Source organism: Chelonia mydas, chromosome 2, assembly GCF_015237465.2.
Source record: "Chelonia mydas isolate rCheMyd1 chromosome 2, rCheMyd1.pri.v2, whole genome shotgun sequence".
NCBI lineage: Eukaryota > Metazoa > Chordata > Testudines > Cheloniidae > Chelonia > Chelonia mydas.
This window is the reverse complement of record NC_057850.1, coordinates 94,066,786-94,079,403: the sequence shown is the minus strand read 5'-3', so window position 1 is coordinate 94,079,403 and position 12,618 is coordinate 94,066,786. Positions and strand designations below refer to the sequence as shown.

At 41.2% G+C, this 12,618-nt stretch overlaps 1 protein-coding gene across 1 annotated transcript in view; it reads right to left on the bottom strand.

The window, feature by feature from the left end:
* Positions 1–5,882: 5,882 nt before the first annotated feature.
* CCDC102B (coiled-coil domain containing 102B) overlaps positions 5,883–12,618 on the bottom strand; it is a 341,519-nt gene continuing 334,783 nt past the window's right edge. The window contains exon 9 of the mRNA XM_007066708.4: positions 5,883–6,536. Coding sequence (XP_007066770.2) covers positions 6,419–6,536 — 118 coding nt within the window. The 3' untranslated portion in view covers positions 5,883–6,418. The remainder of the gene's footprint in view (positions 6,537–12,618) is intronic.

The following is a 12,618-nucleotide window of genomic DNA, read 5'->3' as shown; positions in this document are numbered from 1 at the left end:
TCCTTCAAGTCAAGGATGGCATAACAGTCTGCTGGATTCAGTGAGGGGATGATGGAAGCCAAAGAGACCATGCAGAACTTGAGTTTCTTCATGAACTTGTTGAGTTCTCGCAGGTCCAAGATGGGCCTGAGGCCGCCTTTGGCTTTCGGTATTAGGAAACAAACAATAGAACAACAATAGAAGCCCTCGCCCTTCTGCTCCAGAGGAACCTCTTCTGTTGACCCTAGCGATAGGAGTGAGTGCACCTCCTGGATGAGGAGTTGCTCGTGAGAGGGGTCCCTGAAGAGGGACGGGGAAGGGGGGTGAAAGAGCGGGAGGGAACAGAATTGGTTGGAGTATCTCCTCTCTACCGTGTGGAGCACCCAGCAGTCTGAAGTAATACGGGACCACGCATGGTAGAAAGGGGATAGTTAGGATGAAAAGGTAAGATAGGGTGGAACCAGATCTCGCTCTGGTGTGCCGTCCTCGACTGTGCCTTCAAAAGGCCAGTTTGGCCCTGAAGATGGCTTGGACTGTCCTGAGCCCTGGCCAGAGGGTTGATGCGGCCTTCTCCTTCTGCTCCGATTTCTCCTTCTGGAGCCCTCTTGGCAGTTCTGATGATTGAACCGCTGAGGAGGCTGCGGACGAAAGTGTCTCCACTGAGTTGAAGGCGCGTAGAGGTCCACAGGCCTCAGGATGGCTCTGTAGTCTTTAAGGCTGTTTAGCCTTTTGTCAGTTTTCTCTGAGAAGAGAGAGTCACCCTCAAAAGGCAGATCCTAAATGGTTTACTGTATCTCATAGGGAGGCCATAAACCTGGAGCCATGAGCCCCTTCTTACTCCTGTGGCCATAACCCCGTGGCCGCATCTGCCCTGTCAAGTGCCGCCTGAAGGGACACTCTTGAGATCAGTCTCCCTTCTTCAACCAATGCCACGCAAGTCCGAGGGGAGCAACTCCGTGAATTTAGCCATCGTCCAGCATGTGTTGTAGGAGTACATGCTGATGATGGCTTGCTGGTTGGATACGTGGAGCTGTAAGCCTCCAGTGGAGTAGACCTTTCTCCCATAAAAGTCAAGCCTTTTCTCCTCCCAATTCTTCAGGGAAAATCCCTGGAAGCCCTGACGCTCATGTTGGTTGGCAGCATCGACCATGAGAGAGTCAGGTGTGGGATGTGTGTATAAATGCTCGTAACCCTTGGACAGCACAAAGTAGCATCTTTTTTAGGGATTAGCCGTAGGGAGCAATGAGGCTGCGGTCTGCCACAGAGTTTTTGTGGTGTCAGAGATAGTCTTTATGAGGGGCAGGACAATACATGCATGTCCAGAGGGGGCAAGAATGTCTGGCATTGGATCTGCATCCTGCACTACCTCCTCCACCTGAATGCCCAGGCCCTGGGCAACCCTCCACAACAATTGCTGCAGAACACTGTTGCCCTCCAAAGCTGGGGCTGTTGCCATGCCCTCCAATGCCTCATCTGGTGAGAATGAAGAAGAGACTCACGGGAGGGCTGGCTGCTCCCTTCTTTCTGCACCCAAGACATCCTGCAGCACCTAGATTTCTTGGGCCGGTGCCAGCCTAGATGGTGTCGTGCCCCTCAGTGTAGGGGCTGTATACACTGATTCAGGCACTGCTGGTGCCAAAAGTGCTATCGGTGCAGATGTCATCCTCAATGTCAGAATTGCCATCGGCACCGGAATTGCTGTTGGTGCCGGAGCCAACGTTGCCACCAGTGCCGGAGTCCCCGCCAGTATTGGGGCCGCTGGGACCCCCCAGGCCCAGTGACAGTTATGTTGGAGGCATTGAGATGGTAGCGCAAGGTGCTAATGGGCCTACCCCCAAACCTACTGGTGCCGGTGGTGCTGGCGGGGGTACAAATGAGGCTGAGGCCACTAACATCGCCCTGGAACGAGACCCTTGGCTGTGGCCGAGGCTTTGATGAAAGGCCCAGGGAGTCCAAAAGGGCCATTGCGCCAGGGTCTGCCATTGGGTGGGCCATGGTGCTGGGTAAGGGTGCTGGTCCCAAACTGACATGGATCATCTGCTCCTACTCCTCCGGGACCAATAGAAGCGTGACTCCAACTCCGAGGTGTCTGAAAACGATGACCATGGGGGAGTGGTACTTCTAGGCACCGAGCTTTCACACCGAGGGCTCGGGGATCAGCGTGGCTGCTGGGTGTGCTCCAGTGCTGGGGAGTGGTGCACGGGGCTCAGAGATTGGAGGGTCATCTTGTTGAAGGAAGGTGCAGGTCACAGCTTGGCCTCGGCAAGCGAGGAAGGTCCAGACTCAACCACCTTTCTCCGTGGGCAGGAGTCGGCATGACCATCACCGGTGGAGCAACACTGGTGTAGCCCGACTTGGGTATAACAGCGGCAGGCTCTTTAGGCCTAACAGTGGGAAATCCACCGCTCTTCAGCCTCTTATTTTGTGGAAACAGCGATTGCGAACAGTGCCTGCATGCGGCACGTGAGCTGCAAGTGGAGCCGGGACAGTCCTGTGAGTCCTTATCCTTACTGGGATACTGTCATGCTGACAGTGCCGGAGCGCTCCACACTGAGCAGGAGGTACTTGGCACAGGGTCCGTCGACCCAGGGTTGGGCTGGGGGCAGAATGCTGCCTCAATCAACAGGACCTTCAGGCACTGGTCTCTATCTTTTAAAGTCCTGGGCCGAAAGGTCTTACAAATGGCACAACTATCCTTCTGATGGCCCTCTCCTAAACACTCTAGACACAAGGTATGAGGATTGCTTCTGGGAATACACTTGCTGTAGGCCTCACAGGCTTTGAAGCCCGGAGACCCTGGCATTGGGAGAGGGTAGGAGGGGATTCCCCACCAAAGGAAAATTATCTAATACTAATGAACTACTAACTATTAATGAACAATGGAAAATTAATGGAGAACAATGTAAGAAACTGCAAAATGCGCTTGTCGCACAGGGAAGTTTCAGCTAACCATCACTGGCAGTAAGAAGGAACTGAGCGGGTGGTGGGTCGACAGGGCTCTATATTGAGCGCCACGAAGTTGTGACTCCAGGGGGCGGCCAGGCCTACCTGATGGATACTGCTAGGGGAAAAATGTTCCAGCTACCATGCATGTGTGCGTGTGCACACACCTGATTGGAATCGAGATGAACAAGCATTCGAAGGAGAACCATCATTTTCTCATAAATATTCCATGAACAGGAAGAGACGCTAAACAGGCTGGGGAAGTTATGTCTTGTGAACTATTCACTCAGCTCTAATCTTGAGCACCACTTGAGAATTATACTTATCACCACTACCCTTGGACTGTCCAGCTGCACTACATCAGTGTGACCACCACTTGTATTGCAATGGGGCAACTGGCAAACACATACCAAAGATTTATGATGTAGTGCTTAGATAGATTGTTGGGAATTAGTTCCCAAATGACTGTCAGTTGCCTTCAACTTAAGTACTTCTCAGGATCCAGAAGACTAATTATTGTTTTCTTTTTCTTGCACCTCTCACCATTTGAGGTTTGGCAGGAATAATCACAAAGCCTTAGCTCCCTATTAGTACTGCCAATTGCTTTGGTTTCACATTTTAATGAGAGAAGTTGAAATATCCTGAATATGACTCCTGAAACTTTAAGAATTTTGCCCAATTGCTGGGCCTCTAGGGTTTTCACATTGTATAACAAACTAATTTTTATATCTCGTCAGAGAAAACACTTTTTCAACATTTTAAGGCATACCATGCTTTAACATTAAGCATATTGCATGACTTTACAGTATTACTAAGTGCATTAATGTAATTATTAAGATGAAGTGAAAGTATTTTAAAATGAATAAACAATTGTTTGCTTTTCATTTAAATTTTGCATATTGACATTTTCACTATGGCTGCATTACACTTAGGACTGTGATGAATTTAGTTGAGTAGACACAAAGATTCTCAGTGAGCTGCAGTAACTGGAGTTTTAGGGGGACTCAAGAAGTGCTCTTCATTTATTCACAACATCTGAAGAATGAGTAAGATCAGAACAGGGTATTAGAACAGTCGGTGATGTTTTAACTTTGTGGTGAGTTGTCCACAGTAGTTTTCCAGCAAGAAAAATATAGTGTATAGAATAATGTTTGCTGGATGGAAACTCAATTTCACTTGCAATTTTTTAAATGTTCTATTATTTTTAATCTTCAGATTCACAATCACAAATTGAAAAATCCATATGGAAAAGACTATCCCTTTGCCAATGCATGATTAATTGTTCTCTAAATTTTCTAAGCTTTACCCATTCTAGTTTTAAAATGTGGCAGCAAAACAATTGGCTTTTTGAGACATCTGCTCTCCTTCTCTAAGAGGCATGGAGATGCAGAAATCCAAGTAAAAATGATGGAGAAACCCTTGAAATAATGCAAAAAGGGAAGAATGGAAACAATTTGACACATCTCTCCCCACAAAGTCTGGGCCTTTGCGTATCCATGGGTATTTGGAGAAACTGGGAGTGGGTAAGAGGCAGGAATAGAACAAAAAGCAGGCTGTTTGTGTGGCATAATTCCTGTAGACACCAGCAGGTTTCTTGGTGGATAGCCTTACAGAAGTTTATTGCTGCTGTGACAGTGAGAGAAAGCAAGCAAGCGTGAGAGTGCGTACACCAGGGTGTATTATATGTAGCTGCACATGAAGAAGTTACTAAGGAAAAGCCAAGTCAAGTAAATGACCGTTGCAGTTTTAGTGTTTTGAAAGCTCTCTCTCTTCTGAAATCTAATATGGAATTCAGGCCATTAAATGTGGAAAAGATAGAAAAACATGGAGTTATCTGATGGCTAATTTAAACTGAGAAAATATTTTAAAATCTGATCAATATTATTTGTAACACAATGCTCATCTAATGGCGATAGGCCTATGTACATAAACAGAAAACACGGAATTTATCTGCTATGGTTCCCTTCTTTCCTTCTGTGCTTGTAAGAGTGAAAAGGGTATTCTGAATCAAAATATGAAGAGGTCTAGGCAACAAAACAGTGAGGAAGTCTGCTTTGGGAGGGAAGGAGGAAAGACAGTTCGGACAAAAAAGCAAAATCACTATTTTTAACATTCTTAAAATCTTAATTCCCACAAATTTGAAATTGTGTTTAAAAACTACCTATCTCAATCAATGTATTCCTCCACCCCATGGGAGAACATGGGCACCAGCTATGGATGTCTGAGAAAGGACATCAGACAATCTTACTATTCCCCACATCTCCCCAAAGACAGCAGTTACGGGGAGCAGGCCAGGCAGGTGCCCATGTAGACATGGGAAAGAGAGAAGGATTGTAGGCCACTGTAAGGAAAATGAGGAGGGGCATCTAATGTGCTAGTGGAGTTAGGGGTGGCAAGACTTGTTGGTTTCAATAGGAAATTAAGAATTCCTCTTGGAGTTTCAGGCTCATACGGACACAGCATCACACTGTAATTAGGGGACTGCAGAACTGTCATATTAGGTCTATAGAATCCCTATGAACCAAAACTTGTAGGGTTTTTTTCATATTCCTATTAATGACCCCAGGACAGTTGCTATTGACCGTGTTAGAGAATATCGCTGACCCAGTGGCTGAGAAATGCTGGTCTTACACATCATTTTTTAACATTTGAAGAGAATGGTATTTCAAAGCTTTCAAAATTTGTCATTTTGAAAGTCCTAATGCTTAGAGTGCTACTTCACATAAGAAGACTACTGATACGTAAACATGATTTAAATACTTAAACACGCAGAATTAATAAAACAGATATTTAAACAAAAGCACAGTTAAGCCCTTAAAATAAGCTGATATGTACATGTTTGTATGCATGCACACGTATGTGGGGGGAGAGGCTGGGGCAAGAACAGGAAAAATAAAAGAGGAGGGGTGATTTGAAATCTAAATGAATATTAATATTTATAAGGCTTTTTCCTATAGACCTCAAATACATTTATGAAGGAATGTATGCACCTTCTAACATTATATAGGTGGGGAAACTGAGGCACGGAGGAGCAAAGTGACTTGCCCAAATTTACACAAAAGGTCAGCATCAAAGCAGGGATTAGAATTGAAGTCTCCTGGTTCCCAGTTCATTGCCTGGTCCTCTGGACAATACTAAATTTGAACCAGGTAGCCTTCACCTTGCATGTTTTGAATTCAGTTTGTCTGATGATAAACTAGGACATTGCCACAATAAGTAAAATCAGATTTTTGCTTTAAGAGACAGCAATCAAGAGAGCCGAGAATGAAAAATGCATGACTGCAAACTCCAATTCAGATTTGGTACACATCGAAGCAAGCACATTTCCTGCGAGTCTAATGTAATATGAATATGAGTCCTGAATACTATATTAGAAATAATGCATGTCATATTTCTTTGTACAGATCTGCCATATGTCAGAGGTGTCTCTTTCCTCTAAATCTTTATATCCTCTGTTCCTAATGATCAGTGTTAGTCTTGTCACTGTAGGGCTGTTTTATGAAGCATGCTGGCTCCCCTCATCTTTGCTCACTGTCTCTGTGGAGTCGCCAGCATCATACGTGGAACTTTGCTTGATCCCAAATCCAGAGCTCACTTTCTGCTGTCTCTTCAACCTGAAAGGAAACAAAGTGTGTGACCAGAAAAAAAAATCAGAAATGCCAATTGTAAATTTAACACGGGATATCAAATATCTTCCAAGAAAAAGTTTTGTTATCACTCAAGTGTAGAGCACTAGAAGTTTATATCAGACAGGAATTTTGCAGCTCAGTTAACTTTAGGGCACATATTGGATTTTTTTCCCCAACAATTGATTCCTTAATACACCTAAGGAAAAAGAGATACTGTTTTAGATTAAATGATCTGAAATCATCTTTTAGAACAAGAAGCAGGGTATGTACGTTTGCTTACTTACTTTGCGATGACTATGACCCTTTATTTACTGAATGGCATTTTTGGACTGTGGTAGGAATGTGTATGATTTTTTTCATCTATTTTGAGCAACAACTGCTGAGCCTTCTTTTGGGTATGTGTAGGGAGGTATAATAAGGCACCTAAATAATTAAGATACCGCAAGCCACTGGTTTACCAGGTTTTAGTGTCTGAAGGGAAGGATGGACCAGGAAATGTGCAGAAACAACCATCCTGAAAAAAATATGTTGGGTTTGATACATTCTACAGCATTTTGCTCAACAACAGAGAGTCCAGGTTCACATTTTGTAAATTACAGTTAACTCTCATTCTTTAATAACTATTGTCCATTACAATGAAACCTCCTATAAAAAATGAGGTTGATGTGAATTAAAATAAATGAATCCTCTAGTACAGAGACACAGTGAAATCACTTAGCAATACCCTGTTATTGTTGTAGTTTGCTTTTGCCATTTAACCAAATTAGAGACGCTATTCCATATATTCATATGACTACATCAGCATTTATGTTAGCTTGACGGTATTCAAGGCAACACTGCACAATGCCACTTTATACTTTTTTGCACAAAAAGGGAGACTATCACCAGAATTTAAAACTGAAAAAAGACAGTTGGAAATCAGGGATATGAGCTTAAATGATACAAATGACATTCTGTTCCCTCAGGAATATGGACGTTACATTTTCAATAGCAAATAATTTACCTTTAAAAAAGAAATACATCTGGCTAATAGAAACACACAGTCAATTCCATTAATACTAGCCTATATTTTTTATTTATAGTTCCAAATTAATAGGCTGCTCTGATACTTGTATAAAATTTAGCTGAAGGCTTCCTGTCCTTCTGATATTTTTAATGCATTAGTAGAGACAGATGTTCATTTTATTCAATTATTTAATTGCATTAATACAATTACATATGTTGTGAACCAACAGTAAAATCAATATCTTGCCTAATAACTTTTAGAATATTTAGAACAAGTATTTGAAAGTATCCGTAAAAGAAAATATGTTTGCCAACCTTCACTAATAAACTTGAATACTGACCCTTTTTGAATGGTAGCACCAATCCATAATAAATGACACTATGCAAAATGTCTCCTAACCTATTAATATAGAGGAAAACCCTGGACCCACCACTGCACTGATTTGCAACCACCTGCAGTATCAAATCAAAAACAGCTCCTACTCTGTGAGAACTACTGGGACTGCTGTTCTATTTAAGTTAATCCTTACCGAGGTATAAATGGAGTGAATGGCACAGATATCAAATGTTTTTAGCTCAATTTTATTTTCCGTATTTGCAATATATACTCGTAACAGGTCTGACGTACCTTTTATTGATTCTCTGCCAGTATTATATATTACTGCTGTAATGTCCTATTTAAGAGAGAACATTTACGGAATCAGAGTGAGTGGGCTATGAAAATGGTCTATTGCTAATGGAGAGATTCTGTGATGAGGCCTGTCATAAATATAAAGGGAAGGGTAAACACCTTTAAAATCCCTCCTGGCCAGAGGAAAAACCCTTTCACCTGTAAAGGGTTAAGAAGCTAGGATAACCTCGCTGGCACCTGACCAAAATGACCAATGAGGAGACAAGATACTTTCAAAGCTGGAGGGGGGGAGAAACAAAGGTTCTCTCTGTCTGTGTGATGCTTTTGCGGGAACAGAAAAGAAATGGAGTCTTAGAACTTAGTAAGTAATCTAGCTAGATAGGTGTTAGATTCTGTTTTGTTTAAATGGCTGATAAAATAAAGCTGTGCTGAATGGAACGTATATTCCTGTTTTTGTGTCTTTTTGTAACTTAAGGTTTTGCCTAGAGGGATTCTCTATGTTTTGAATCTGATTACCCTGTAAGGTGTTTACCACCCTGATTTTACAGAGATGATTCTTTTACTTTTTTTCTTCAGTTAAAATTCTTCTTTTAAGAACCTGATTGCTTTTTCATTGTTCTTAAGATCCAAGGGTTTGGGTCTGTGTAAATTGGTGAGGATTTTTATCAAGCCTTCCTCAGGAAAGGGGGTATAGGGTTTGGGGAGGACTTTGGGGGGAAAGACATTTCCAAGCAGGCTCTTTCCCGGTTATATATTTGTTAGACGCTTGGTGGTGGCAGCAAGAAAGTCCAAGGACAAAAAGGTAAAATAGTTTGTACCTTGGGGAAGTTTTAACCTAAGCTGGTAAAAATAAGGTCAGGGGGTTTTCATATAGGTCCCCACATCTGTACCCTAGAGTTCAGAGTGGGGAAGGAACCTTGACAAGGCCAACACAGTTATTCTAGAAGTAGTTGCCCAATATCGCAGCACAAATTCAGATTCAAATTACTATTACTGCTAGTAAACTAAATTCAAAATCTTAAATGAGTAATAAAAACTACCTAAGCAAAGCATCAGCTGTGTTAGTTTGTATCCACAAAAACAATGAGGAGTCAAGTGGCACCATAAAGACTAACAGATTTATTTGGGCATTAGCTTTTATGGGTAAAAAACCCACTTCTTCAGGTGCAGATGCAGGTATCATCAGCTTTGATTCCACGAATGAAAAAGAATGGAGATTAAATAGGCTCTAAACTTTCTCAGCTTTAGAAACAAATGTAATAAATACACTATATTTGCTTGCTTGTGGGCAGCCCCACATACCTGTGAACGCAGTGGTGGGAAAAAGCATCTAAGGAGTTTTTCCTCCATAGTTTATGTAGGGGCCAGGCACAATCCCCCTGGGCAGAATATTGAGACTAGTGAGATTTAGCCTCCCAAGGGTGGAATAGGACCACAGTTTAATTGCTTTATTTTCTAATAGACAGTAGAATTATCACTGGGGCTTGAAGAGTGAGCCTCTTCCCATTCTCCCCACCCCTCCCTAAAGAAATTCTGGACTTTACAATTAGGAACTACACTTGTGGTTCTAGCTCCCATTGTGTTTTGCAGGTTACTGAAATGTTAATTTTGTGCAGGTGCAGTTTACAGGCTCTGGAAATCAGATACTATGCGTTAATATTGTGTTTAAAACCAAAACAACAAAAAACAAACCAAAACCAAAACAACTGTGGCAAGAACTTCTTGCGTTGCACTCCAGCCTGGCTTATCTTACCTTATTTTATCTTGAGTGATGTATGGACCTCAGGATAAAACCTTTATTGTCTGAAAGCCTTCCATGTAAAAGTGAAAACAATTGCAAAATCCCTAGTGGACTTCGTGGAGTCTCTGACTCTTCTTATTGTTCAGAATTAAATCTCTGCTTGGGGAAGGGTTTTGTTTCTGATTTTTTAATTTAAAAAAAATACTTTTTTTGGTAGATTGTTTTTGTGTGGTACATCTCCAACAAAGCAGGCTACAGCTCTTTACAAAAAGGCTATTGAACTCTGCACATAGGGAGAGTTCTATCATATTCACTACCCAGGAGACAAAATCCATAATAGCTTCCTAGCTACATACCTTAAAAAAATGACAAAAGATGAGTGTAAAAGAATGACTTATATGGGATTTTTTTTTTTAAGCAGCAAGATACTCATAAGAAAGTGTGTTTGGCATATTCTCCTTTTCAATTTCCTCCTCTACATGTGAGTTTGACTTTGTACAGTAATATTTTTACCTACATAATCTTCAGGCCTATAAAAAGCATAATAATTTTCTTTCCCAGTAATTACATGGTTGCCAGCTTCAATTTCAATTCCATTTACCCATTCAGAATGCTTATCTTTTAAGAGCTGCTCAATGTGTCTCTTCATTATCTCCCCTTTTACCTCGACCAGGTATGCTACTGTTTCAAACCTTCCTTCCACCTGCCCACTTCCTTTCTCCCATGAGAGTTTGAATCAAGCTCTCTCTAGTCTAGACGTAACATGTTGGAAGTCATTTGATGTGGATTATTTACTCTATGCTGTTTTTCATGTCTAGTTCTTTTGCTAAATTTGGTTTAAATAAACCAAAGTAATGTACACATGGAAAACAAAAGGCATCACATTTCATAAATACACGTATCACCGTTCCAAATAGGAAGTCACATGTAAACACCTGCAGGTTAATTTTTTTGTTACTCAAAACACTACTTAACATATTACGGTATCATTCCATAAAATGCCTCCTGGAGTCGCTACTTCTAGAAATTACTTTATAGTCCTGGAATGAAAATTACATGGGTGGAGGTCTGGGACTCACTATATTCAGACCTGGACAGATGCCAAAAACACACTGCTGGACTGTGACAGTATTGAAGTCTGATATCTCATGGAGCAGCAGGGCTAGCAACATATGCTATACATCATTGCAACGCTGTTACAATGAGCTTTCCAATGGTGCACAGCATTTATTTCAAACCTTGTGAGGTTGTGAGATAGCGTGTGAATGTACATCAGTCCAATTACTATCTCGTTGCCTGCTACCCCATCCCAACTTACATTTTGACATGATAGTGGCTGCTATCTCAAAAACTGCTAGAGATAGATACCAATTCCACAGCTGCATATCATCTGGAAGTTTGAAAACCAACTTTCAAATGTTACAAAAAATTAATCTCTCACTCTGTGGTTTGTAAGCTTTCGAGTGCTAAAGTTATGTTGGAATTGAAGTGGGAAGCAAAAACTAGAAGATGTAATCAGAATGAGAATATTAAGGTTTCATTATCATCGGACCAATCAAGTCTGATGGACAAGTGCAAGGGCTTTCAGGGCCAGTAGAGTTTTCCAAGCAAACAAATAGAAAGTAAAAAGCACTGATCCCTAATTTATAATAAAGCAGACCATTGGGTAAGGAGAAGAAGTAAAACAGTTACAAGGAGGTACCAGATGTCTTTTTATTTTTACTTTACCCATAGATCTTTAAGGATGGATTTTATTTAATATTACCAAATTAATAGATCAAAATCTCAGTATTTTGCTGCTTAACACGTATATTGTCTTTTTTAGATTCAGATTGTCACAACACACAAACAAAAGCCATCTTTTAAATAAGAAATGATGTCCTATGTTTTTCACACCAATTATATACAGTAAGTTCTAGGATATTCAATGGAACCTAAGGCTGCAAGGGCCCCAACTCTCATTGAAATTCAATGCAAATTGGCACCTAATTCCCTTAGTCTACTTTGAAAACCCCAGCTGCAGAGTTTTATGAATAGATAGAAAATGATGCTATTCATCAACACAGCTAACTCACCACATTACAGAGCAAGTTCATATGCAGAAGACAGCCTGAAAAAGTAAGCTTCTCTTCAGTATCTAAACTTGTCTGTTTAGAAAAGTTGCATATCCAAGTTAAGGTGAAGTGCTGACACCTCAAGTTACAAGGGTTAATTTAACATGACTGTGGCAATAATATCTACTGTAGGTAATAGGTTTCAGAAAAAGAAAGTGTCCAAATCTTTTCTCAAACATTCTTGCTTTTAACTGCAAGTATAGAAATCCACTTGTGCCACTTCTTTTTCTTCTTCAACAGTTAGGTATATATTATGGTTCATACAGTGAAAATCCCACTCTCACTACACCCAACTATTCCCTCACAGCTCATTAGTAGGTCTCCCATTTCCAGATTCCTAACAACACCTTAATGGCCACATTACTTTGTTATCTAGCTATGTTGAAACTTCCATGTGATGTTCGTCCAAAATCTTGTCTTCATCTTGGTCTGTGGGCTTACATGACAACAGAAATTAGTAGCATATAGTAAATGACATTCTATTCTTTAGGGAATAGAAATTGATTTTATTTTTTGTCATCTTGGCATATGAAGGCTCCAGAGTGTACCCTCTGACCTATTCTCTGAAAAGCGTGC